The 27105-nt window shown below is 54.9% G+C and overlaps 1 protein-coding gene across 1 annotated transcript in view; it reads right to left on the minus strand.

Moving 5' to 3' along the window:
• Nucleotides 1-27105, minus strand: part of OBSCN (obscurin, cytoskeletal calmodulin and titin-interacting RhoGEF) — a 167458-nt gene that overhangs the window by 81304 nt on the left and 59049 nt on the right. The window contains exons 19-44 of the mRNA XM_059063315.2: nucleotides 26675-26950; nucleotides 22819-23094; nucleotides 21203-21487; nucleotides 20778-21044; nucleotides 20347-20616; nucleotides 19131-19397; nucleotides 18560-18826; nucleotides 18242-18354; nucleotides 17975-18128; nucleotides 17623-17784; nucleotides 17417-17521; nucleotides 16365-16631; nucleotides 15856-16125; nucleotides 15468-15734; nucleotides 15110-15376; nucleotides 14736-15002; nucleotides 13425-13697; nucleotides 12438-12704; nucleotides 11963-12229; nucleotides 9912-10184; nucleotides 9210-9476; nucleotides 8030-8296; nucleotides 7654-7917; nucleotides 7062-7325; nucleotides 4359-4622; nucleotides 2987-3250 (exon numbers count right to left, since the gene is read on the minus strand). Coding sequence (XP_058919298.1) covers nucleotides 2987-3250; nucleotides 4359-4622; nucleotides 7062-7325; nucleotides 7654-7917; nucleotides 8030-8296; nucleotides 9210-9476; nucleotides 9912-10184; nucleotides 11963-12229; nucleotides 12438-12704; nucleotides 13425-13697; nucleotides 14736-15002; nucleotides 15110-15376; nucleotides 15468-15734; nucleotides 15856-16125; nucleotides 16365-16631; nucleotides 17417-17521; nucleotides 17623-17784; nucleotides 17975-18128; nucleotides 18242-18354; nucleotides 18560-18826; nucleotides 19131-19397; nucleotides 20347-20616; nucleotides 20778-21044; nucleotides 21203-21487; nucleotides 22819-23094; nucleotides 26675-26950 — 6450 coding nt within the window. The remainder of the gene's footprint in view (nucleotides 1-2986; nucleotides 3251-4358; nucleotides 4623-7061; nucleotides 7326-7653; nucleotides 7918-8029; nucleotides 8297-9209; nucleotides 9477-9911; nucleotides 10185-11962; nucleotides 12230-12437; nucleotides 12705-13424; nucleotides 13698-14735; nucleotides 15003-15109; nucleotides 15377-15467; nucleotides 15735-15855; nucleotides 16126-16364; nucleotides 16632-17416; nucleotides 17522-17622; nucleotides 17785-17974; nucleotides 18129-18241; nucleotides 18355-18559; nucleotides 18827-19130; nucleotides 19398-20346; nucleotides 20617-20777; nucleotides 21045-21202; nucleotides 21488-22818; nucleotides 23095-26674; nucleotides 26951-27105) is intronic.

Consider the following 27105-nt stretch of genomic DNA (forward strand, 5'->3'; position numbering starts at 1 on the left):
AGCGCTGACCTCGTCTGCACCCAGAGTACGAACCAGGCTCCTCCAGCTCACAACTCACACATGCAACAATGCAATGTACATGTCTCCTGGGAGAACCCCCAGAAGGCACCTTCCAGTCATGACATCAAGTGCCCCACTGACATCCCTCAGTTGTGCTCCCCACCCCAGCTAGAGTGTCAATCCAGCACTGCCCACATCTGGGCTCACTGCATGCCTTCCCTGCCCACACCAGGCCCCACCTTATCCACCTCGCACATTCTTTCCTTACCTCACTGGACTCCCACTCTCCTGGCCTAAGATCTCCTAGACCCTAATGGATTCTAGCTGTGGCCTTCTAACCACACCCCAAGCCATCCAACCTAAAGTCTTCTCCTCCATCCCAACTCCAGGAAGAATGTGAGCTTCACAAGTTATAGCTGACCAGAGCCCACCCTTGTTACAACCTGTTGTGGGCTGAATCGTGTCCCTCAGAAATCATATGTTGGAGCCCTAAACCCCAGGAGCACAGAATGGAGATGTATTGGGGGATGTGGTCTTTAAAGAGGTGACTGAAGAAAAAGGAAGTCACTGCGGTGGAACCTAACCCAACATGACTGGTGTCCTTGTAAGGAGAGGATATTAGGACACAGATACACACACAGAGGGATGACCATGTGAAGACATGGAGAGAAGATGGCCATCTACAAGCCAAGGAGAGAGGTCTCGAGGGAAACCAGTCCTGCCCACACCTTGATCTCAGACTTCCAACTCCTAGGACTGGGAGGAAAAAATTTTCTGATGTTGAAAGCCACTGTTATGTTGTTAAGCCATTCAGATATTGGTACCAGGAGTGGGTCGCTACTGTAGCAAATACCTAAAATTATGAAAGTGGCTTTGGAACTGGGTGATGGGTCACAACTGGAAGAGTTCTGAGGTGCATGTTAGATAAATCTAGATTAGCTTGAAGAGATTATGGGTAGAAATATGGATGCTAAAGGTGCTTCTGGTGAGGCCTCAGATGGAAATGAGAAATGTGTTATTGGAAACTGGAAGAAAGGCAATCCTTTAATAAAGCAGCAAAGAATTTGGCTGAAATGTGTCCCAGAGTTTTGTGGAAGGTAGAACTTACAAGTGAACTTGGATATTTAGCTGAGGCGACTCGTAAGCCAAGCACTAAAGACACAGACTGATTGCTCCTTGTTGATTATGGTAAAATGTGAGAGAAAACTGAGTTATGTCAAAGAAAGAAGTATTTAAGCAAAGGGAAACCAAAAGTTGAGGATTTAGAAATTTTTCAGCCCACTGAAATTGCAAAAAGATGAGAATGCCTGTTCTAGAGAGAATACCAAGGGTGTGGCTGGAAAATCATTCAGTAAAGAGATATTCTGAGTGTGAGTTCTGGATCCAATCAGCCACCTCAGCAAAGCCAGGACTAGAGATGGAGTTATCCAGGAAGGCTGTGTGGAAGGCTCTTGTCTGAAAGCTTGGACTCCTGTGAATTATAAAGGAGACCAACAAGGCTTTTGAGAATTTTATATCAGCAGAAACACTGCCAGCCATGACTTAATCAGACACAGAAGGGACAAAATGATGGAAGCTGCGATTTCTATAGGATGGGTCAATACAGCTATCAGGCTGGGAACATGCGCTATCCTTCAAAGTTGGGAAGAATAACCCCAATGGCAATTCAGAGGTCAGCAGGGATGCCACTGCATCCATGGTCTCAGAGGGTCATGCCACCTCTGGCCAGGGCCAAGGGGGTGAGGTCACCACTCTGGTGGGCCCAGAAGACAGAGCATTGGGCCAGAGGATCATTCTCCAGCCTTAAAATCGAATAGAATCTGTCCTACTAGATGCTGGGTTTCTGTGAAACCAGTGGCCTCTTTCTTCTTTCCTATTTCTCTCTTTTGCAATGGGAATATCTATCCCACGCTTGGTCCACTGAAGTATTTTGGAAACGTATAACTTGTCTGATTTCTCAGGTTCACAGCTGGAGAGGAATTTTGCCTCAGGATGAATTGTAACTCTAGTCTCACACGTACTTGATTTAGATGAGATTTAGATTAGATTTTTGACTTAGCTTGACACTGGAATGGGTTAAAACTTTTGGGTTTGGGGGATGGGGTAAATGTACTCTGCATGTGAAAAGAACATGCATTTTGGGGGACAAGATGACAGAGTATTATGGACTGAATCATGCCTCCCCTCAAATTCATATGTTGAAGTCTTAACCCCCAAGAACTCAGAATGTGAATTTATTTGGAAATAAGGTCTTTATAGAGGTAATTAAGGATAGAATGGGGTCATGGGCGGGGGGTGCACTAATTCAATCTGACTTATAAGTGTCCTTATAAGAAGAGGAGATTAGAACACAGAAACACACAGAGGATGCCCAGGTGAGGACAAAGGGAGAATACAGCTGTCTACAAGCCAAGCAGAGAAGCCTCAAAAGAAACCAACCCTGCAGACACCTTGGTCTTGGACTTCCAGCCTTCAGGACTGTGAAACAATAAATGTGTGTTGTTAAGTCACCTATATGTGGCATTTGTTATACAGCCCAAGCTTTCTGAGACAGAGCTCTTCAGAGGCTCCACACAATCTCCAAGGTCAATCAGATGCTGCTACCACACACAGGAGGGCCTGGCCTGTCTGGCCACCTGCTCCCTGAGCCCCTCAATGCTGCACCTCAGTCTTCCTGTGCACATCCATCACTAACATGAATGACTCCACTCCACACCTGAGGTTGAGACCCCATGCGTACCCACAGCCCCAGCCACATGCCAGTGGCCCAGAGCAGCTCTCCTGGACCATGATGCCTCCCTGGGGGTGTCCTCACACCACCTGCCCCTTGGGTCTGTCCCCGCAGGGTCTAGACAGGGCTGGCCAGTGCGTTTTGTCAGATGGATCAGACAGACTGTGACTGTAACCCTGAGACGACAGTGACTTTGGGAGAGCACAGAACAGGTGGCAGAGAGAAGTCATTCAGGTGGCCACATGCAGACTTTACCCCTGACGGCCAGTGTGGCAGAAGTCCTCTCCTGCCCGCACACACACGAGTACTCCCCGGCGTCCGCCACAACCAGGCCATGTATCTGCAGCTCACACTTGGCCCCGTCCTGCCTCAGGCTCACTCTGTCCCCAGGTTTGAGGGTCTCGGGCCCCTTCCTCCACTCCACTGGGGCCACCTTGCTCAGCTCACACCGCAGGGTGGCTGTAGCCCCTTCCGTGGCTTCTCCACTCTTCAGACCCTTTGTGAACTTGGCAGGCAGGGCTGGTCAGAAAGACACACACACAATCACACTCTGTGAGCACACACAAAAGGCAGGATGCGAACAACACAGAGGAAACACAAAACCCAAGCACACATGGGCCATGTGCTGGGTGTGCTGAGGACACACTGTGGTTGGTGGCTTCCCTCAGCACAGCCCCTTCTGTGGTCTCCTCAGGCCTAATACTTTGTACTAACCTAGCAGGCAGGGCTGAGAAGGGTCAGAATGACATGGAGACCATCGGATTCTCTGGAGAAGTTTGGGGGCAGAACGTGACAGGATGGAGGAAAAGACACAGACTCCAACAGGACAACAGGACAGTACCAGTGGTGACACAAGGGGTGGGAAATGGCTTAATTGCTGGTTTCTTCTGGTTCATACAACAGCCCAGGAAGGTGGGAGGGATTCCACCGTCTTATGGAAAAAGGGTGGCACCGAGACAGGGAGAGAATGTGGAACGAATGCAGATGGATGCAATGAAGTCAATAACTGGACACCAAAACATGGCTCTGCTTGATCACACGGGGTCTTTATCCCTGACAGTGAGCATGGCCAAGGTCCTCTCCTGTCACATACACACAAGTACTCCCCAGCATCCATCATAGCCAGGCCATCATCTCCAGGTCACACACGGCCCCACCCCGCCTCAGGCTCCCTCTATTTCCATCTCAGAGGGTCTCGGGTCCCTTCCTCCAATCCACAGGGGCCATCTTGCTCAGCTCACGGCACAGTATGTCCATGGTCCCTTCTGTGGCCTCTTCATTCCTCAGACCCTTTGTGAACTTGGCAGGCAGGGCTGAGTAAAGCTAAGAAGTCACTGAGAACATCAGACTCTCTCAGGGGACTCTGTGTCCAGGACACCACAAAAACCACACAAACTGCAGAAGAGCACAGTATGAACAAGTGAACAAATGCACAGACGGTGATGGAGGCAAATGCCCCAGAGGGAACAGAGAACACAAAGCACTGGACATGACATCTACTGGACAAGGAAACAGGAGCCATGAGACAGCTGGGGGAATCCAGTTGAAAAGATACAGAAAGCCACAGGATCCAACAGGGGAGGTGGTGACATGGAAACGAGTCCATTTGGCCTCACGTGGTCTTCACCTCTGACAGTGAGCGTGGCTGAGGTCCTCTCCTGCCCACACACGCAGAAGTACTCCCCGGTGTCCGCCACAGCCAGGCCACGGATCTCCAGCTCACACACGGCCCCGTCCTGCTTCAGGCTCACTCTGTCCCCGGCTCTGAGGATCTTGGGCCCCTTCCTCCACTCCACGGGGGCCGTCTTGCTCAGCTCGCAGCGCAGTGTAGCTGTGGCTCCTTCTGTGGCCTCCTCCTTCCTCAGACCCTTTGTGAACTTGGTGGGCAGGGCTGGGCAGGGTCAGAGGGACACAGAAAACATCAGACTCTCTGGAGAATTTGGGGGGATCAGGATGTGGACACTTGACAATAAAACACTCACACTTTGGAGCAAATAAGGAATAAAAGCTTGGAGCCACAGACGCATGGGTAGGTGACAGTGCGTGGGGGCAGAGGACAGACTAGGCTGAGCCCATCTAGATACAAACCAGCAAGGAAATGGAATCCTCAGTGAGGACCTCATGACATGGACAGACACATAGAAATGGCCACAGCGCCCACAGGATGGATGGAAAGGGATAGTAATCAGAAGAGATGTCCTCTCAGCATCTTCCATGGCCCATCCTGCCTCAGAGTGTATCTGATGCCAGATTCAAGGGCCCAGACCCCTTCCCCCACTCTACATGCCAGGCTGCCCAGCTTACACCACACCATGGCTGTGGCCCCCTCCAGGCTTTATTTCTTAGCAATTTTATGATCTTGAGGGATATAGCTGGGGACGGAGACACAAAGAGAGCTACCTAAACTTACCCACGCGTTTGCACCAGCATTCCCCCCTTGTCACCTCCTGCTGCTGCTGGGGCCAGAGCCCCGGCATGACTGGACCTGAACAGGACTGACAGAGCTAGGAACACCACAGCTAGAAGGGAAGCTGAAGTCGCCCTCCTCCTGGCCTGTCATCCTGGAGTAGGTGTCCTTGGGACCTGCATACTCTTAAAAGCAGCTCTCTTGGGCTGCTTGCAGCTGGTCAACTTGGGTCCTCCGCTCCTCGGCCACTGGTGGTGCCTCGTGCAGTGCAAGTTGCTCTTGACTATGAGATAGGCCTCCAGGCCCACATCCCCTGTGGTCTCCTGGTGGATCTGAACAGCATGAGTGCCCAGTGTCTCTGCGCTGGAGACGCTGCACTCCATTCATGAAGTTCAAGGTGGTATGGTGGCCTGGCCTCTCCCCAAAGATCTGAGTATCTGTGCACATGATGGCCCTGCCCAGCCTCCAGAATCCTCTTCACCGTCCACCCTGTCTTGTGAGCATGGCCCAACAGGGCCCAGAATGTGAGGCCCCCTGTGCACCTGCAGAGCTATCCTTCCTTCTGCGCTGAGATGTCCCCGTGCCCCTTCCTTAATGTTGCTCACATGACCCTCTCAGGACATGGTAGGTGGCCTCATCCTCTGTCCCATCTGCTACCCCTGCAGGAAGTGACCAGGCCCTCACTAGGGCAGGCCCCTGAGGACCTGGACCCCCGGCACAGGGAGCTGACCTATCGCCAGACCATGAGCCACACCACAGTCAAGCCCCGTCCTGAGTCCTCATCTCTGAGGGTCTCAGGCCCCTTCCACCACTGCATGGGGCTGCCCTGCTCAGCTCACACAGCACAGAATGAATGTGGACATGGCCCCTCCCATGGCCTGCTCACGCTTCATAACTTTTGTGAATTGGCTGGTCAGGGCTGGGGAAGGTCAGACGGACACATACACTGATGGACACTGGAGCTTGCAGACAGGGAATGGGCCACAGACACCATGCTGGCCACACAAGCACCCGCTGGAAGGGGGACCCGAGGGGACACCAGGCAAAATGCCCACAGTGGGCTGCTCTGATGTAAAGGGACTCCCACTACCCTGCTTCAAGGATATCCACCCAGCTGGCTGTCATCCACCCAACAATGGAAGTGGCCCTATTGGCCCCTAAACCCATGGGCCAGCCGTCCTGCTCTAGTTGACTGTGCTCCACCCTCAAACTGTGACCTCTCATCCCATGTCCCAGCCACAGGTCGCCACGCCACGCCTGATGGACCCCCTTCTGTGGCACTTGCCTAGAGTCAGCTTACCTGCCACAGATGCCAGCCAGGGACCCCAGCGCCAGCACGGGTGCACACCTGCCCTTCCTGACTCTGGCTCTGCTCCTCAGTGCAGCTCTTCATGCCCCTCCTTCCTCTCCTTCCACAGTCAAGCACTGTCCACACCCCTCACCTCCACTTCACCCTCCACACCCACCTCACCTCCACCTTATCCCTACACCCAGCCTCACCTCTCCTAACCACGGCGCTGGACAACAGAGCCTAGGACCTCCCATCATGGCTCTCCCACGGCCCAGCAGGCATGTCCCAGCTTCCACCTCTTGACACCCCGTTCGACATCCCACCCTTTGATTGACTTCCTAGCTTCTCTCTTGGCATGCCCCCTCAAGAGGACCATATTTCCACTCTTGTACTGTGTGGGTGCCCTCCTTCTCTCCCTCAGGCATGAGCCCCTGAGAGCAGGGAGGACCATATTCTCTGTCCTTTATCTGAGATGGGCCTCACAGAAGCAGGTGCTGGGAGACTCGTGCTGCAGGAATGCAGGAGATGCACACAGAAGCGAAAGACTGTACACAGACAGGGCAGAGCTCAAGGACATGATCAAGCCCTCAGACACGAAGCCACTGCTCCTCGTGGCCACACACATTCTTTACCCCTGACGGTCAGCCTGGCCGCTGTTCTCTCCTGCCCGCACACGCATGAGTACTCCCCGGCATCTGCTACAACCAGGCCACAGATCTCCAGCTCACACACGGCTCCATCCTGTCTCAGGTTCACTCTGTCTCCAGCTCTTAGGGTCTCGGCCCCCTTCCTCCACTCCACAGGGGCTGCCTTGCTCAGCTCACAGCACAGCACAGCCGTGGCCCCTTCCATGGCCTCTTCCTTCCTCAGACCCTTTGTGAACTTGGCAGGTAGGCCTGGAGATGGTCAGAAACACACAAACACTATCACCCTCTCTGAACACACAGAAGGAACAGGGCATGGACAGTTCATAGAAGATACAAAACCTAACTGGACATGGACCACCTGCTGGGTGTGCCCAGTACATACTGTGGACTGTGACATTTAAAGGTCCAACCTGTACATGTGCCACACAGCAGGCAGGGAACATGACAGGGACAACAAAAGAATTATGGAAGGACAGGAACAGGATAGTGAGAGAGCAGGGTAGAAAAGGAAACTGAGAGCAGAGAGGTGATGGGCAGCCACCAAATGCCAGTCCACGTGGTCACATGTGGTCTTTACCCCTGACGGTGAGCGTGGCTGATGTCCTCTCCTGCCCGCACACACACGAGTACTCCCCAGCATCCTCCACAGTCAGGCCACGGATCTCCAGCTCACACACAGCTCCGTCCTGCCTCAGGCTCACTCTCTCTCCAGCTCTGAGGGTCTCGGGCCCCTTCCTCCACTCCACAGGGGCTGCCTTGCTCAGCTCACAGCACAGCGTGGCCGTGGTCCCTTCCGTGGCCTCCTTGCTTCTCAGTTTTCCTATGAACTCAGCAGGTAGGGCTGCAACAAGGTCCGATGGACACAGATATCATCTTCATTCCCCCACAAAGGATGAAAGGGGCTGTATGGAACCGTGTAGGGTCACATGGGCAGGGTGGCTAAGTATACTTACCCTGTACGGTGAGCCTGGCCGATGTCATCTGGTCCCTGAAGCAGCAGGAGTATTGCCCGCTGTCCTGAGGCCGCAGGTCCCGGATGAGCAGTTCCAGCATGGTACCCTCCTGCCTCAGGCTGTACTTGTCTCCAGGCTGCACAACCTCATCTCCACGACGCCACTCCACGGGCATGGCCACCGATGACAGCATGCAGTGTAGTGTGGCAGCACCACCCTCCAGCACCTCCACGTCCTTCAGCCCCTCTCGGAACTGCACGGGCTGAGCTGTGGACAGGGATGAGCTCAGCTCAGCCCTCACCCCGCTGCCTCCTACAGGGGTGTCTCCTGTGGTCAAGCATGGCTGAGAGCAGCAGCTGCAGGGTGCGGGCAGGCCCACCTCACTGTCTACACTGGGGCTAGTGACAGTGACCTCAAGACCTCTGCCTCTCCAGGAGGGTGAGCCAAACAGCAGGAAACAGAGAAGGGTGGAGTGTTATGGGCTATATTGTGTCCCCCAAATTCATCTGTTGGAGCCCTAACCCTCAGGACTCAGAATGGGGCCGTAATCCCACAGTATCGGTGTCCTTACAAGAAAAGGAGATTAGGACACAGACACACACAGAGGGATGTCTGTGAAGACACAGGAAGAAGACAGCTATCTACACGCCAAGGAGAAAGGCCTCGGGAGAGGCCAGGCCTGCCAACACCTTGATCTCAGACTTCTAGTCCCCAGAACTGGGAGATGATAAACCGGGAGACATGTTTTTTTTATGCTACTCAGTCTGTGGTATTTGTTACCCAGCCCCGAGCTGACTGAGACAGATGGAGATGAGCCAAGCCAGGAGAAGGGAGACATGGTGACGTCAGAACACAAAACAAAGTCAGGAATGAAGTCAAAAAGAGATTGCTGGTCAGAAGACCGAGAGAGGGTGAGGGATGCTATCAGGGAGCATCAGAGACCCAGAGATGGGCAGCAGGGAGCAGAGCAAGATGGTTGAACTGCTGGAAAGATACAGGTGGACAGAAGGAGCCTCAGAACAGACACCCCACCCCCACCACCCCACCCCCACACATAGAGGGCAGAGACAGAGAGGGTCAGATAGAGTCCTGGAGTCCCCCTTGCCCTTAGCAAGACAAGAAACAGGGGTGTCCAGAGTGCGGCTGGAGGCTGCCCAGCACCCCCCCTCCAGGGGCTCACCATGGACCCTGACAGTGGAGCTGCTCCAGGCACCTCCAGCCTCACACTTGTAGAGCCCACCGTCCTGAAGGGTGGTGTCAGTGATGACCAGTTGGGCTCGGCGGCCCTCATAGCTCAGACTGCACCGAGCCGATGGCCGCAGGGCCTTCCCGTCCTTGGTCCAGCACACAGGGGTGTCTAAAGCAGCAGTCTCACAGACCAGGGTCAGGTCTTCCCCCTCCACGACTGTGGCATCTGTGAGCTCCCGGGAGAAAACACCTGGCTTCTCTGAAGACAGAGAGGGATGCATAAGACACTTGGGGGCTCCTGCAGGAAAAGCCCCAGGTCTCACTGCAGACCAGGCAGCACTCCTGGTCAGTGCCCACCTGCCCCCCTCAGTCTGGGCTGCAGACAGGGCCGCTGGGGGAACAGGACAGGCTCTGTGTGGCTCCACACACCAGAGAGGTGGGCCCAGCCTCTACACTGACCTTGAGTTCACCTCTGCATACCATGAGCAACAATGTATCTTGAAATAGCGCCACTCAGACTCCCAAGACCCGCTCCCTGGGATCCAAGGCCCCAGCCCATGGGAAGTCCATGGTGCCTTCTCTGTAAGCCCCAGGTCCTCACCCAGCATGTGGCCAAGCCACTGTCTTGAGGTTGCATGCTTAGTCACACAGACTGGCCCCCACCACGGCACTGGGCACTGGGCATGCAGCCTACCTGTGACCTGCAAGGCAGCTGAGGTCCGCTGGTCGCCTGCCTCAAAATAGATGGTGCCTGAGTCCTTGAGGGACAGCTGCCGCAGGGTAAGCACGTGGTAGCCACCTGGCTGGACCTTGATCTCATTGAGTTCGTTGGCAGACAGTGGGGTTTTGTCCAAGAACCAGTGGACGGGCTTGTAGTCAGCAGGGGAGATACGGCAGCAGAAGGTGGCCGAGGATCCCTCCTGCACCTCCAAATCCTCCAGGTCCTCTGTGATGAGCACTTTCTGGCCTGCAGGGACACAAACGGGCATGTCAGGGACCCTCTGGCCAGCTGCCAAGGGAAACAGGGCGCCCCCCAAGACCTGGGGTGGGCTCACAACAGGGATTGAGCAAATGACTCTAACGGACTCTGAATGACAAAACATAAAATAGTAAGTGGGTCCGAGCTGAACTGTCTAAAAGTATTTGTTTCAGATCCACCAGTGAGCCCCAAATCCACCTCTGGGGTCCTTCTGCAGAGCACACAAGGTGACACACAGCAAGGCCCCTCCATCAAGCTGTGCTCCCTAACCTGTCTAGGCCAGTTATGCCTGTCACAGAAATCACTTAACGCAATTAAATTTTGTATTAACAGAAGAAACGAGTGTGAAAAAAGACGCATGGCTATGATGACATTTAAATCGAATGCATTGGAGGACTGACAACGTGAATCGCTAGAAAAAATTTTTTTGCCGTTGTCTTAGGTATGGTGAAAGCTTAGGAAGAAGTCATAAGTATAGAGATAGATTGGCCTCCAGATTCCTTCTGCATCCACAGGTGTCTTGAAGCTATTGCACACCAGAAAGCATAGATGGCACATCAGGAGGGCGATGTTCACAAAAAGAGATAAGGAATTCTGATTCGTGAACTGATACACAAAGAAAAGGCTCCGGCTGACACTATTAGACTGGTACAAGTCTGTGTTTTAAATTTTTTAAAGACCATATGTTGTTATTATGGGACACTCTGACTTTTTTAAAGTATGAACATCTACTGGGTTGGCCCAAACGTTTGTTCGGGTTTTCGTAGCATCTTACGGAAAAACCTGAACGAACTTTTTGGCCATCCCGATACTTTATTAGATGGTGGTGCTTCTACTGCACTAACAAAACATTTTCACTGAGCTCAGTGGATTCACTGTATTTCACTGAAAAAGAGAAAAAAATCAAGAGTGAGGCTTCTTTGCTATTCTTTTGGGTTTTTTTCTATGGAGAGACCCCCAGGAAGGACCTCCAGCTGACTTCACCCTGGACACCAGCCCTGGGATCTGGAGGGCTGGGCTCAAGCCTGCCCTGATGCCTACTTGTCCTACAACCCTGAACCAGCCAACAACCCCGAGGAAAGGCCCAGTCTCCCTATCTGTGAAGTGGGAGAATGATAACCGTCACCCTGCCTGCCAGGTGAAAACTGCTGCTCAAACCTGAAAACTTCCCCGCGTGAGTCTCCTTCCACAGGAGCAGAGGCGGTACATCTGCATGTAAGTACATGCAGAGCTCATGCAGGGGCACACGCTGGAAGGGTTCCAGAAACACTCATCCAGCAAATGAACGCACAAATGAATGAGGGCTGCCGACTCATTTACACAAGGCCCAGCTGGGAGGGCCAGAGACAAGACCACACAGGACAACTCCCCTTGAAGATGGGGAAACCAAGGCTGGGTTTGTCTAGGGCCAGGCAGAGCTCTGATCTCTGCCCATCTCCAAGTCTACTTTATTTATTTATTTATTTATTTATTTTTGGTGGTACGCGGGCCTCTCACTGCTGTGGCCTCTCCCTTTGCGGAGCACAGGCTCCGGACACGCAGGCTCAGCGGCCATGGCTCACGGGCCCAGCCGCTCCGCGGCATGTGGGATCTTCCTGGACCGGGGCACGAACCCGTGTCCCCCGCATCCGCAGGCGGATTCTCAACCACTGCGCCACCAGGGAAGCCCTCCAAGTCTACTTTAAACAAAGCTTACACCTGAGCACACCATGGACCTTGAAATATAGTGTGCAAATGCGAGCAACAGCACGGTTTCCGGGCCTAACCTTTCACCAGGAGCCGAGCCTGGGACTGGGCCTGGCCTATGTCACAGGTGTAAGTGTCACTGTCCGCCTTCTCCAGGGCGCTGATGGTGAGCCTCAAGGTCAGGCCCTCCTGGCTGGGAGCATGCTTCTCTGAGGCTTGCAGCTCTGTGAAGCCCTTGCGCCAGGTAACTGAGGCCGCGGGGCGCTCCGTCTTGCAGGCGAACACAGCTGTGCCCTTCTCCTTCACCTGCAGGTCAGCCAGCTCCTCCGTGAACCGGTTCGGCTTTTCTGGGGGAGAACGGATGGGAGGGAGAGGCCTGTGCAGACCCCATGTAGGCCCTCAGGACACGAAATCTCTCCCATCACAGGTGGTTCTCCTGGCCCACCCACAGAACCTCAGGGACCTGAGCGAGCCCCTTCCCTGCTGGGCGCCCCTCCGTTCCTGCCTGGGAAAAGAAGCCACAGGGGCTGTCCTGGCGTCTCTCATGGGGGTTACCTTCCACTCGGAGGCTGGCTGTGCTTTTAGAAGACTCCGTCTCACACGTGTACTCGCCAGAATCTTTGAGTGAGGCTGCATGGATGACCAGCATGGCTTGAGTGCCTTTGATGAGAAGCTCATACTTCTGACTCTTGCGAATGGCTTTCCCGTCCTTCAGCCAGCACACTGGGGTCCCCTCCCGTGACAGCTCACACCTCAGCACCACATCCTCACCCAGCATGGCCCGCTGGTCTTCCAGTGGCTTCATAATGTCAACTGGCCTCTCTGAAAAGAACAGAGATGGGGGCCCAAGAGGCATGGCCACAGCTCTACCCACGGCCACAGCCCTAGCCATGCCTGGGGTGAGGGCAAGGCAGGCATTCAGCAACCTTCAGGCTCTGAAGGTTGAGACCACAGCACCTACAGCTCCAAAACTTCCAACTCTGGAACCTCAGACCCAGGGGCCTCAGAGCCCTGGAATACCAGGGAATGACCCCGGGAGGGAGAAATATTAGACCACAGAATCTTATGTTCTCAGCACTGTTCAGAGTCCTGTGACTCAGAGCATGGCCATGGGCCAGCGCTGACTATGGGCTGAGCTTCACCCACTGGCACCAAGTACTCATGCTGGAAGTAGGAGCTCAGAAATGCCAATGGCAATTTCACTGGCTTCACGAGTCATGCACCCTGGAAGCTACCACAGCAGTCAAATCACGGACTGAAGATCAGAAACCCTGCTTCTGCCCAAAGGCTCCAGCACCTCATCCTAGAAAGTAAGTCCCCTGGATGACCAGAACCCCCCCAGTACTCTGACAGATGCCTCCAGGTGCCAACCAGGGGCTGGGGAGACAGTCCCCAGATGCACCCCCTTCCAGCTTCCAAGCCCAAGGCCCCTGAGCCAGGCTGCCTGGGGAGGGCCCAGGCTCAGCAGCTCCCAAACCAGCCTCTGGAGACAGACCCCCGACCTGCCCCGGCCAGTCAGTTCCCACTGCCGCCATCACCCACCTCTGATGATGAGCGAGGCCTTGGAGGTGAGGCCCCGCACAGAGAAGACCACCTCCCCAGCGTCACTTGGCAGAGCATCTCGGACAGCCAGCGTATACTTGCGGCCCTGGCGTGTGGCCCGGAAGCGGCCAGAGCTGCCCACCGTTTTCCCACCAACCATCCATACAGCCACATCGGCAGTGTTCTCACGGGACAGGATGCACTCAAAGCTGCAGCTCTCGCCCTCCATCACCTCCACTGTCTTCAGCCTCTTGGTGATGCCCACGTGCAGGTCTGTGGGCCAGAGGAGACAGCCATCACGCCAGCCACGCCCACGGAAGCCTGCCCCTCGAGACGGGCACCGTCAAGCCTGTAGCAGCCCCGGGCCGCACCCCAGGAGGGGCAAGAGCAGCCAGAGAGCCTGCATACCCACCCGCCACAAACCCACTCCCAGAGGGCCTGCTGCCCCTCTCGGCAAATGTCCTCTTAGCCTCCAGCTGTCCACACCTTGGTGTTTGGATGGCTGATAGTTATGCGTTATGACCAGGGCGGCCGCCTTCACATTTGCTATGGAACAATGTGAAGAGAATAAGCAGAACACACAGTTGTCACCAGCTTTTATGCTCCAGAAGAACAGGCACCCCAAATGAAGAGGCAATCCAGCTCTAGGACAAACTCACCACACCGCCCTCCCTTTCCTGTCCCTTTCCCGTCTCATCAAACACTGACCAGACCATCAGGGACCACAGGGCAGCAGGCCTGCCATGCACACAAGAGAGAGCAGGGCTACGGGGGCGGGGCCAGGACAGTGCTACACACAGGACGTCAGGCACCCGCCCTATAGTTGGGGAAGCGGGCCCAGATTGGGAGGAGCATGTGAAAAGCATGTGGCCTGCCCACAGCCACCTTCACCAGGCTGTGCCATGGTCTGGGAGCCCTACTGGGGCACCCCCTGCCTGACATCTCAGACTCTCCCACTCGCCCACTCCAGGAGGCTCTCCTGACGGCCCCTCTGTGGCCCCTGTGCCTGCCCGTACACAGCCCCTGGTGCAGAGTGAACGTTTCCAGCCTCTGTAGAATCCTTCACACCTTGGGGCTCTATCAAGCAGGGCCAGTCTAGTCTCCCAGGCTCCATCATCCCTGGTCCACCTGCCTGCACCTGGGCCTCCTCAAGCCCGCTCCTTCAGGAGCCTGCCCTGACCTCTCCAGGCTCAGCAGAGCGGCCCCTGGTCTCAGAGAGTGGGTGGGTCCCCCAGGCCGAGGCACCCCCATGCCCAGAGCCACCCCCCCAGGCCCCTGGCCCCGCCATCTGGAGCCGGCTGCAGCACGCACCGTGCACGCTGACATGGGCACGGGTCTCATCAGTGCCCACGTCGCAGGTGTACAGGCCAGCATCGTCCCTGCTCAGGTGGTGCACCACGAGTCCCCGAGTGCCCGCTGTGTACAGGAATTCATACTTGTCACTGGGGCCCAACTCCATGCCGTCCTTTCGCCACACCACACGAGCCTGGTGGTCAGAGACCTCGCACCGCAAGGCCAGCGTGCCCCACTCCTCCACGGACACGTCGTCCAACGCCTTCAGGAACACCACCGGCTTCCCTGCAGGGAAGGTGTGGGCGACTGAGGGGACGAGCTGCCACCTCTGACCCTCGGGGTGCCAGGTGCACGTCCCAGGGGTCCCCAGAGACCCCACAAGGACACCTCACCTTTGACCTCCAGGCGGGCCGAGGCCATAATCTTGGGCGAGGAGGCGCATACAGTGCCCGTGTCAGCTCGTTGGACCTGCTTCAGCACCAGCGTGTGGCGGCGGCCCTCGTGGGTAATCTTGTGGAAGCTGTCGTTATACAGTGGCGTCCCATTGAGCGACCACTCCACCTCCTCATCCTCGTGGGACAGCTCGCAGGAGAAGCAGGCACAGCCCTCCTCCGTGACCTCCAAGTCCTGCAGTGGCTGCGTCACCGTCACCTCCCGCACTGCCAGGGGCACAGCGGGCAGCTCAGCATGACCACCATCACCGCCTCCCCTAGAGACCCTCTGGTGGCCCTGTGCCCCCTCACTCTGTACCTTCCACAGTAACCTCAGCGCTGCTCTGGGCACTGCCGGCCTGGCACCGGTAGACACCAGCATCCGCGGGTGTGAGCCGCAGGATGCACAGCTCTGCCATGTGGCCCTCCAGCCTCATCTTGAACTTGCCAGATGGCACCAGGGGTGTCTCCTCCTTGTACCACTGCACGGTCTTGGGGGGTGGCTTGAAGTCACAGGACAGGACTACCGACTGCAGCTCGCGCCCCACCTTGGGCTCTAGTGGCCGCGTGAGCACCATGGGAACGTCTGTGGTGGAAGGAAAGAGGGAAGCACTACGTAAAGTGGGCCAGACCACCAGGCCATAACACTTGCCCCTGCCCTGCCCCCTCTCCATCTGCAGCCAACCCTCCAGGCAGCGCACTTTCACCTGAGACGACCAGGCAGGCGGTGGAGCGTGATTTGCCAATGGTGAAGTGCACCGGCCCTGTCATGGTGGAGCAGGTACGCCGCAGCGTCAGCCGGTGCACTGTGCCCTCCTGCTCCATTCCCACGTCAGCCCCTGCCTGCAGCACTGTCTTCCCCAGGAGCCACTTAGGCGGCCGCACCGAGGGGATGGAGGTCTCACACTCGAACGAGGCAGGGGCAGGCTGCATCACCGTCACATCCTGCAGGTCCCGCACGATAGTGATGGATTGCTCTGTGGGCGAGCGGCCTGTCACTGGGGCGGTCCCGAGGGAGGATCACCAGCCACCCCTCCTGCAGGGTTGGTGTTACTTCCTGGGAACAGAACCTCTCAGGCATGCTCACTTCCTCCCTGGGGTGACCCAACGCGCCCAGTCAGGTCCTTCTCAGACCTGGCCACCTCTAAGTGCCACAGGCTGTAACACCTCCCCTGGCGGAAAAAAGGAACAGCTGCCCACCCAGCCCTGCCCGAACCTTCCACAAAGAACTGGGCACTGGTCTTAACATCGCCAGCATCACAGGTATAAGTGTCCTCGTCCTCAGGCTGGACGGCGTTGATGACTAGCTGGCGGTAGAGGCCGTCACTGACCATCTCATACTTGGCCCCAGGCTGCAGTTCCACGCTGCCCTTGAACCACCGCACCTGGGCACTGGCCCTCGACATCTGGCACTCGAGCATACCGCGGTGCTTCTCTATTGCGATCTTGTCCCGCAGCGGGCGTAGGATGGATACTGGCAGCTCTGTGGGTACACCCAGCAGGGTCAGGGCAGGTGCACAGTGATCCCGAACCAGCACCCAGGGCTGGGTGCTGTGGCTGTGCATCTTCCAACCAGCCGGACTGGGACGTCACACTCAAGGCTAAACAGCCTATGCCGGCCCACCCACCAGAGCCAGCAGATAGCTAGGCTGAGTGTTGCCCTCGGGCTAGTCTGGGACTTGCTGCTCCCATCTGACCACGAGGACATTGGGCTCACACCCACACTCGCTGTCATCCAGTGGGCCTCATCATGCGTACGCCTGCCCCGCTCCCCCACCCCACCCGTCCTCTCGCCACACAGCCTCACCCTCATCCTGCACACCCCCGAATCCCTTGCACCCTGCCCTCACCTTATGCATCCAAACGCGCCACACCCCTGCCCCCTACCTATTTCTAGACCCTTTCTCCCTCATGCCCCGCAGCCACTTTGACTGTCATCAAGGCCACCAGGTAAAGGCTTGTGTGCTTACTTCCTGCCAGGGCCTCACACCTTTTCTCTCCAGCACTTGCTGCAGTCCCAGGAAGGAGAATTCATTGGCACCTCCGTTTGAAACAAAGGAGACCCCAGGCCTGCCTCCCCTAGACCACTTTCTTCCTGACGAGGAGGGAATACCCCCTTTCCCTCCCCCTGGATCGTTGCTGTCCTCATTCCAGGAGGGACCCCAGGACAGAGGCAGCTGGCCTTTCAGCCCTCGGTAAGACTCAGTACACGTGCTTGTTCACACACACACGCTGTCCGGCCCATGCCCTGCCCTGAGCCGCCATTACCTTTTACTCGGAGCTGGGCTCGTGATTCTGCACATTGTGCTACAAATTTGATTTCCCCTGCATCTTCCACCAGGACCCTCCGATAGATGAGAGTGTATGTCCTTCCTGGGAACAAAGGCCACTCAGCACTAAAGGGAGGGGTGGCCTGGGGGCGGTAAGGAGGAGACGCCCTGCTGCAGCCCACCTCCCCGTCCCCCTCCTCTCACCTTCCTGGCGGATCCGCACATTGTCACTGGCCCGAAGCTTGTTGCCCTCCCGGAACCACTGGGCAGGCACCTCATCGTGGGAGACCTCGCAGGAGAAGGTGGCACCCTCCCTCTCCATCACTTCCACATCTTCCAGAGGCCTCACGATCTGGACGTTTCGGCCTGGGGCAAGAAGCAGGCCCTGCTACATCCTGACGCGCAGAGCTAGCTATCTGACTACTACCCCCGCCACCCCGGCTTGCTGAGGGAGTACAGGATGGGTGGGGCAAGAACAGAGCCAGAGGGCCAAGCACTTGCTGGGCGACGCAGTGGGGGGCCAGGAGGTTCCTGCACCCACCCGCCCAGCCCTCACCTTGCACCTTCAGGGAGGCCGAGCTCTGAGCATCGTGGGCGTCACATACATACACGCCCTGGTCCCCAAGCTCACATCGGTAAATGACGAGACTCCTGCAGGCCCCCTGGGCCAGCATGCCCACTGCCTTGCTCACCCGCAGCTCCACACCGTCCTGTGAAGGAATGAGGCCGGTCAAGTGCTGGAACTGCCCGGCAGAGTGGCCCCTTTCCCGCCCAGCCATGGTGAGGGGTAAGAGGGGGCAGAGGAGTCCAAGTTCCCAGGCACCTTCAACCAGTGCACATCCACATTGGGGCGTGACAGCTCACAGTCCAGGACCACCTTGTCCTTTTCCGTGGCCACCACGTCCTGCAGAGGGCGGCTGAACTTCACAGGCAGCTCTGGGAAGACAGGAGGGGAGTGGTGAGAAGCAGGGCCTCTGGGCGGGGACAGGGCCTGAGCTGGTTGGAATCACTCAGCTGGTTAAAGGAATGAGCCCCCCCCCTCCAGGATTCCATATCCCTGCCCATAGCTGCCTCCCTGGGCCACCTTGGGGACAGGGGCAGGTGCTCCGGAGTGAGTCCCGCCCCACCTATGTCCACCTACCAGTGACCACCAGCCGCGCAGATGTGTGCACGCCCTCCGCCCTGAAGGAAACCAGGCCACTGTCCTGCCTCTGCAGCCTGGACAGCGTCAGGGTATGGGTAGGGCCGTGCACCACCAGCTGGCACGTGGGTCCCGGCTGGAGCCGAAGGCCATCTCGAGTCCAGCTGCCCTCCACGTCAGCATGGGACAGCTCTATTTCCATTGTGGCTGTGCCCTGCTCCTGTGCCTCCACTGTCTGCAGGCCCCGCACAAGCCGGACCTGGCGCACTATGGGACAAACAAGGGGAAGGATGAGCCACTGCAGCAAGACCCTGGCCCTCGGCCCAGCCCCCATCACTTCCCCAGGGAGCCTCAAGGTGCTCTGGAAGGGGAGGCCTGCCCCTCCAGGTGGATGCCTGCCCCCTCCTTTACTCCCTTCCCCACCTCCCTGGCCCCTGCAAGTAGAGGTCCGCCCCTTCCTCTCTCTTTCCCTTTTCCCCCGTTTCCAGGGCCCTGCCCCCAGGGGGAGATTCCCTACCCTCCCCAACTCCACGATGCCCAATCCCTAGGCCAAGCCCCCTAAGCTGCTCACTTTCCACAGTCAGCCTGGCCTGCGTCTTATCATCTGCTGTCTCACAGCCATAGAAACCACGGTCAGCGAAACCCACGCTGCAGAGAACCAAGCGGTGACTTGAGCCCTCGGCATGGATCTCCACATTCTCGCCTGTCACCAGGGCCATGGCGTTGCGTGTCCACTTGACCTCCGGCCATGGCCGCGTCAGCTCCACCTCCATGGTCACCGAGCTCCGCTCCTCCACAGTCTGTGGCTCCAGCTTTTTTTTGAACAACACTGGGGCCTCTGGAGTCACAGGAGAGGGAGGTCATTACAGCCACTGCCACTCTCAGGAAAGCAAGGCAGACGGACCCTGCCCCAACCCCCAGCCAGCAGAGCTGCCCTCTACCACATTCCAACTCCAAGCTAGGCAAGGCCTTGGCCATACTCAGGGCCCAGCTGCACGCATGCACAGGCACAATTTTATGGAAGGAAACCACACTTCAGTGGGGCTTCTCCTTTCCCAGTCCTCCTCCCACCTCCTGCTCCCCTGCTCTGAACAACTCCTGCCACCCCCCACCAGAGCCTGGAACTCCTAAGTGTGGCCGGTCACCAGGAGCATTGGGACACAGGGAGCCACTGAGACAGGCAGACTCTGAGCTCCCAGACCGGCTGCACCACACTCTCTGCTTTAACTAGGCCCTGTATGCGTCACGTTAAGGAAGAGAAACGCTGGAGTGAATCTCCCAGTCTCGGGCTGTGCCACAATCTCCCCAGAAGTGCATCCGCCCGCATTACTCCCTTACTCAAGAACCTGAGATGGCTTGGCTCCCACTTACCCCCAGGTCACGTTCTGGCCCTCCCCCGTGCAATCTGGCTTCAGCAAGCAAAAAGCACCCCCAGTCATCTGCATCTGCTTGCACTGGCTGCCGACTCCAGTCTCTCCCACCTTGCCATCCTTTGGGCTCAGTGAGGATCGTCTCCTCTAGGAAGACTCCCTGGAGTGTCTGAGCCTCCACCCACTCCCCGACCAGCTGTGCACGACAGCAGTTTACCATCTCCCCTTTAGAGCAGATGCCTGGCCCCTGGGTCCGACCCTACTCTTCTCTCTGCAGCTGACAAACGCTGTGTCCTCTGAAGTCAGCCAGATGAGCCGGGTACAGGCCAGCGGCAGGATGCTCCCTTGGGGCCAGCCCATTAGGAGACGCCTGTTGTGAGGAGCCGGTGCACCCTTCCTGCTGCCCCCCACACACACCTCGGACCCGAAGGGCAGCCACGGTCTTGATGCCCTCAGCCTCCGCGGTGATCTGGCCGGCATCCTCCAGGGCCAGGCCCAAGATAGTCAGGCTGTGGCTGGCACCCTTCTGCGATATGAGAAACTTCTCGCTGGACTGTAGCTTGACGCCATCCCGGAACCACGTCACCGCCGCGTCGCTGGGAGTCACCATGCACTGGAAGGTGGCCTCGCAGCCCTCCTCCGCGACCACCGCGCTCAGCCCAGACGTGAACTTGACCACGCGGGGGACTGTGGACAAGAGCTCCACTTGAGAGGCGGGCAGGAGGGGCAGGGGCTCCCACCTAGGAGACGCCGTGGAAGGACACCTCTTCGGGAAGCAGCCCCGGAATGCTCCGCCAAGCCACCCACCCACCTGGGCGGCCCAGCCCCTGCGCCCGGCGTCTGCATACCGCTCACGGTGAGCATGGCGCTGGTGTGGTCATCGCGGCTCTCGCACACGTACTCCCCCGCGTCGTCTGCCCGCAGGCCCGACACGGTGAGTGAGCGCTGAAGCCCCGCAGCCGCCATCTGGAAGCGTTTGCCGGCCCGGAGTTGCGTGCTCCCGCGGCGCCACACCACCTGGGCCTGCGCCGGGCTCAGCTCGCAGACCAGCTTCACCGTGCCACCCAGCTCCCCGCTCACGGGCTCCAGGGGACGGCAGAACTTGGCAGCCACCTCTGGGGGCAGGGAGAGGAGGGGACGTCAGCCTGGTGGGGCTCGGGCCATAAGACCAGCTCTGAGCTGCCCGGTCGTGCGCCCTGAGTCTCACCCAGTCTCCACTCCAGGACGCTGCAAACAAGGGGTTCCCAGAGGACCTCCCCGTGGCCCCACTCACCTTCCACCTGCACCGGGAAGTCCTGCTCGTCTGCGCCCAGGCGGCAGCAGTAGACGGCACTGTCCAGGATCTGCGCGCCACGCACAGTCAGGGTGTAGGTGGACCCCAGGCTGGCCATCTCGTGCCGCTTGCTGCTGCGAATCTCCACACCATCCTTGAGCCACGTCACCGCGGCCACAGAGGGTGTGGCCAGCGTGGCTGTCAGGACGATGTCCTCGTGTTCCCTGACCACCAGAGGTTCCCTGCGTCTGGGTCTCTCCAGGGTCGGGGGCTCAAGTTCCGGCTCTGGGGGGTGGGGGCAGGGGGTGACCAACAAGCATTAGAGGGAAGACCCTCGCATCCCTGGCCTGGGTCCTGTCCCCCCTCCAGGCCACATGGTGGGAGAAGACTTGAAATGAAACGACCCGGGCTGTCCACTTCTCCACTGCTGCCTCTCTGCTGAGCAGGCCAGACAGTGAATGCAACAGGGCAACACTCTGCCTGCCAGGCACCATCCAGGCTCACAGGGGCAGTGCAGGGCAGCCAGGGGGGACCCCCTGGGGCCACACGCTCTGTCCCACCAAGAGCTGAGAGTCTAAGATCCCTGCCCCCATCCCCAAGGGAAGATGGGCCCCATGAGCAGCTAATGCAGGGAAAGGAGGGCACACAGTGACCCTGACACAGCCTGGGGGCTGGGCCAAAATTCCAGAAGAGCAGTGGGGAGCGGGGCCAGGAAGGGAGGCAGAGGAGGACGGTCTCAGTAGAAGAACCCCTATGCGGAGCGGAGAGACCAGGCAAAGACTGAGAGGGATAAAACAGCCTGAGAGCCTCCAGCAGCCAAGCATTGGGGCAAAGCCAAGGCAGAGGAGGGGGAAGGGAAAGGCCCTGGGAGGAGACCCAAGAGTGTCCCTGTGAGGGCTGACCTAGGGGAGCAGCTGGAAGGACCACACTGGCTGCTGGACTGGGGGCAAGGGCCACAGCTGGAGACAGGGACAGTGTCAGCCACCTGAGGACACTGAAACCCAGTGATGTCATCAGCAGCCAGGAGGGGCAGGAGGGACGGGGGCAGGCAACCAACCAGCTTGGCTCAGGCCCAGGACAGGATGGGCATCTGAGCAGAGGCCGATACAATGGGCTGACCTCAATGCAGCTGGACGGTCAGGGCCCCAAGGCCAGAGACAGGGACTCCAGACCAAATAAGGGCAGGGGCATCCAAGGCCAGAAGCTCCTCAGAGCAGGACTGGGCTCCACAGCTGCCCAGGAAGACTTAATATGGGAGTAGGGCCCCTTGCCAATGACAGACAAAGAATGGCCATTTCAGCAGACTATAGGCCTTAGCAGCCTGCAAATGACTAAGAAAGCCCGTGGCAGGTTTCATGCTGGGAGAAGTGGGGATGTGATGGAGAGATGCAGGAACCTGGGGAAAAGCAGATGCCAAGAGTGTCCTGGACTAGGGGCTGTGGCGAGCATCCCGCAACTCAAGGACGTTCCCAGTGGACAGAGCCCTGGGGCTGACTGCATCAGAGGAGAAACCCAGCACAGGCTCATCACACACATGTCCCCTACCCTGCTGGAGATGTGCTAATTTCCCCCAATTTGTCAGTTGCTCAGCCTCTTCACCCAACCCTGGCACCCACCTGTGACATCCAGGTGGAAGGAGACCCTCTGGCCCCCGGCCTCGCAGCTGTACTCCCCGGTGTCGGCCTTGCCCGCCTGCTGCACCACCAGCCTCCGGGTGCAGCCTTTGGCCTCCACATGCACTTTTGAGCTCGAACTCAGCTTCTTTCCATCCTTGTACCACGTCGCCTCCGTCTGGGCCTGGGCCACCTCACAGCTCAGCGTGGCACTGGCCCCCGCCACGGCCTGCACTTCACTGCGTGCCGGCTGCTCCTTGGCAAACACCACCATAGGCTCTGGGGAAAAAAGGAGGGACGCACAGAGGGAAAAACACCGTCTCAGGAAGGCAGCACTAGGGAAAGAAGGCCTGGACAGATGGGAAGGGGAACTGGAAACTTCTCCAGGCTCTGTGCTAGTTGTGCAACAAGTACCCACAATTTACCTATACATTCTACCACTGATCTGTGCATGTTGTTCCAAGTGGAGACTTTGTGAAAGATTTCTTCCATGCACATATTCCTCTAGGAAAGGAACTGTGGGATCAGGAGGCATGCACACCTCAACCTTCCTAGAGGATGCAGAGTCTTTCCCACATGACTGAGCAGAGAACATTCCCACCCACAGCGCAGGAGGGTTCCTGAGGCTCCATGATGTTGTCAACTGTTGGCAAGCTGGTAGTTGTACTTCCTGAGCTCTCTTTTGCATGGTCCTGATGATTTACAAAGTGGAGCACCATTTCTGATCTTTCTGGCTTTTGGTGTTTGCCCTTCTGTAGTGTCACTGCAAGGCTTTTGCCCAGTTAGCAGTAGCATTGTCTGTCTTTTCCATATTCATTTTCAGGAGCTCTTTATATATTTATGTTAGAACTTTGAGAATTATGGGCGTGTAAATAACTTCTCCATCTTTGTCACTTGTTTTTTCATCTTTTATGTGTCTTCTGTTGATATAAAGTTCTTAGTTTTAAGACAGGCAAGTATGTCAATTTGTCCCTTGTGATTAATGCATTTATATCCTATTTAAGAAATCTTTTATTACCCTCAGGTCATTAAATAATCTATATTAGCTGCTAAGAGCTTGCTTTATCTTTCACATTGGCATCTCTAACCCACCTGGAGTTGGTGTTTGTGTGTTCTGTGAGGGAGATGTCCATTTTTATTATAGAGGAATACATATAAAAATAGAGATATGTGTATACAGTTACATGGTATTAGCACACTTTATGAAGAGACCATCCTTTCTCTATACCACACACTAGCACTACTACAGAGTTAAAAAAACAGAAAAGGGATGGGGGAGTCTGGTGATGTGAGGGGCTGTTTCAGAGCTCACTATTCTGTTCCTTTGTTCTGTATATTTATCCCTGCATTGAAACCCAGTTGTCCTCACTACTGTAGCTTTATAATAAGTTTGGTATCTTGCAGATGAAATGCACTCATTTTATGAGTGCTTCGGTTCCACTTGACTCTTGGAATCAACTAGTCAATTTTGACACACCCACAAAAGAACTTTTCTTTGGGTTTTGATTAGGAATGGACATCTCTGTGCCTTCCATGCATATCCCACCATTCATTTAGCACTGTCTCCCTAAAATATTTAATAATATCCTCCTCAGAAGCCTTAAACATATTTTATTAGACATGGAATTAGAAGCATGATACTTTTGATGCTATTATAATTGTCTTAAAATATCCTTTTCTGACTCTTTGTTGCTAGTACATCAACATAGAAATGTTTTCTGTGCATTTTGTATGTGGCAATCTTCCTTAACTTTCTTACTGACTCTAAAAATTATTCCTTTTCTATCTTCTGCATTAATAATCTTATCATCTGTGAAGTCCACTTTTGCTTTATCTAAATTTTATTGCTTTATATTCCTCCTTATAGGCTGTACAATGTTGGACACAAGTTGTGATAGTAGAGTCACTTGAAATGCTCCAGTTTAAAAGAAAAGCTTTCAAGGTTTCCCTATAAGTGTGATGTTTGCTGTTGTTTTTGTTAGCACCCTGTATCAAATTAAGAAGCTAACCTTTTATTACTAGTTTATTAAGAAGTTTATTAATATGAATATATGCTACTACATTTCATAAAACTCTTATTCTGAATATGATGTAAAAAATTTATCAAGCACTTTTATTCTGCATTCTTTTAGGTAAAAACATGCTTTTTCTCTTTTAGCTTCTTAATGTTATAGATTGTATTGATTTTTCTGATGTTCTGATGTTGAACCACCCTTGCATTCCTGGATTAAGATCTGAGTGTATTGTGCTCTTCATGTATTGCTCCACTCACTTTGCCAATATTTTGTATAGGATTTTGATATTGATATCCATAAAAGATTGGCCTGTAATTTCAATTCTTTATACTTTCTTTGTCAGATTTTGGTATCGATGTTATATGCTAGCTACATAAAATGAGTTAAAGAGCATATATATATATATATATATATATATATATATATACACATATCCATATATATCCATATATATCTCCATATATATATATACATGTATATCCTTTTTCCGTTCTCTTAAAGAATCTCAATGAATATGGAATAATTTCTTTCCAGAATATTTTATATAAATTGCCAGTAGAGCCACTGAGCTTAATCTTGTTCTATGAGAAGATTCTTTTATTATGTTTCCATTTAGTTAAAAGGTTATTAGACTGTTCAAGTTGTTAATTTCTTCTTGTGTAAGTTTTGGTATCATTTTCTAAGAATTGGCCACTATTTCAAAACTTTTCAAATTTACTTGTGTGAAATAATATCGTGTTTTATTATAATAATGTCAAATGATTCATAGTGGGTTTTTTGGTATCTATATACACCTATGAATCATTATATACTAATACGATATCACACTGTTATGTGGTGGCACTTAGGAGTCAATGCAGGACCACAGCCCATCTCTATTTGAGGTTAATCTCTCTTAACAAAAGGAAACTAAAGTTAGTTCACAGACATCTCTGTGAACCAGCCCAGAAGGTACAGACACACACAAGAGTCATTAGGAAATGATATGAAATAAATACCGCTTTACAAGTCAGTGGCTGCTACTACCATACCTCATCTTTAACAAAGCATGCTGGTGTAAGAAAAGCTCCTTACTACTCTCCTTTTCTAAATTTATACATCAAACTCCAGAGGAAATACTGACACAGAATATACTAATTGAAAGACAAAAGGAAACCAAAATTTGCTTTCAGATGAATGTACCATATCTCAGAGGTGCATATCAAAGGCATATATCTACCAACCCTCTTCTCTTGGTTTACTTTGCACAGACATTGCAACAGAACAGGAACCTATATTTTGCAACATCTGGGTACATACGTAACTTCTACAACCATGTGCAAAGAAGGAAGAGTGTCCCAAAACAACTAAAACTTTGCTGATCCAAAATTCAGACTTGAGGTAATGCCAAGTATGATTATGTGCCTGAAACTTCCCCTTATCAGGTTCAAAGAAATACAAACGTCTCTGATTAGGGCAAATCCTCATATGGTACTGGGTGAGGGAATCTGGATGCTGCTAGAACATCCAAAAGTACATTCACATATCCTGAGGTGAGAGACATCTGGTCTACTTGAGACCCCAAGGGCAAGATGGAGCCAGGGTCCTGGACACCAAGATCACCTGGAACATTACAATATGGAAAAACCACTCATGGTGCACAAGAGGGGCCCCTCTTTCTTCCATACACACCCTTCCCATCCAGTGTCCCTGGGATCAGGCACAAGCATGAAAGTGGGAGGTGGGAAGATGGGAGATGTGAAGAGATTAAAAGTGATAGAAAGACCACTGGGTCTGTCACGGCTATAAACCAGTCACATCATCTCCAAAAAGGGCTAATTTAGCATCCCTCCCAAATAACTGACCTGTGACATCCAGGTGGAAGGAAACCCTCTGGCCCATGGCTTCACAGCTGTACTCTCCAGCATCCACCTTCCCTGCCTGCTGCACCACCAGCCGCCGGGTGCAGCCCTTGGCCTCCACACGCACTTTCGAGCTCGCACTCAGCTTCTTCCCATCCTTGTACCACGTCACCTCTGTCTGGGCCTGGGCCACCTCACAACTCAGTGCGGCACTGGCCCCCGCCATGGCCTGCACTTCACTGCGTGCTGGCTGCTCCTTGGCAAACACCACCATGGGCTCTGGGGGAAGGGAGGGATGCATAGGGTCAAAGATACCATCTAAGTCAAGATGCAGCACTGTGGAAAGAACGACTAAACAGGAAGGCAGGAAGACAGGAAACTTCTCCAGGCTTTGCACCAGCTGTGTGACCTAGAGAAGCTCCACCACCTTCTCA

This window comes from Kogia breviceps, chromosome 4 (assembly GCF_026419965.1).
Source record: "Kogia breviceps isolate mKogBre1 chromosome 4, mKogBre1 haplotype 1, whole genome shotgun sequence".
Lineage (NCBI taxonomy): Eukaryota > Metazoa > Chordata > Mammalia > Artiodactyla > Physeteridae > Kogia > Kogia breviceps.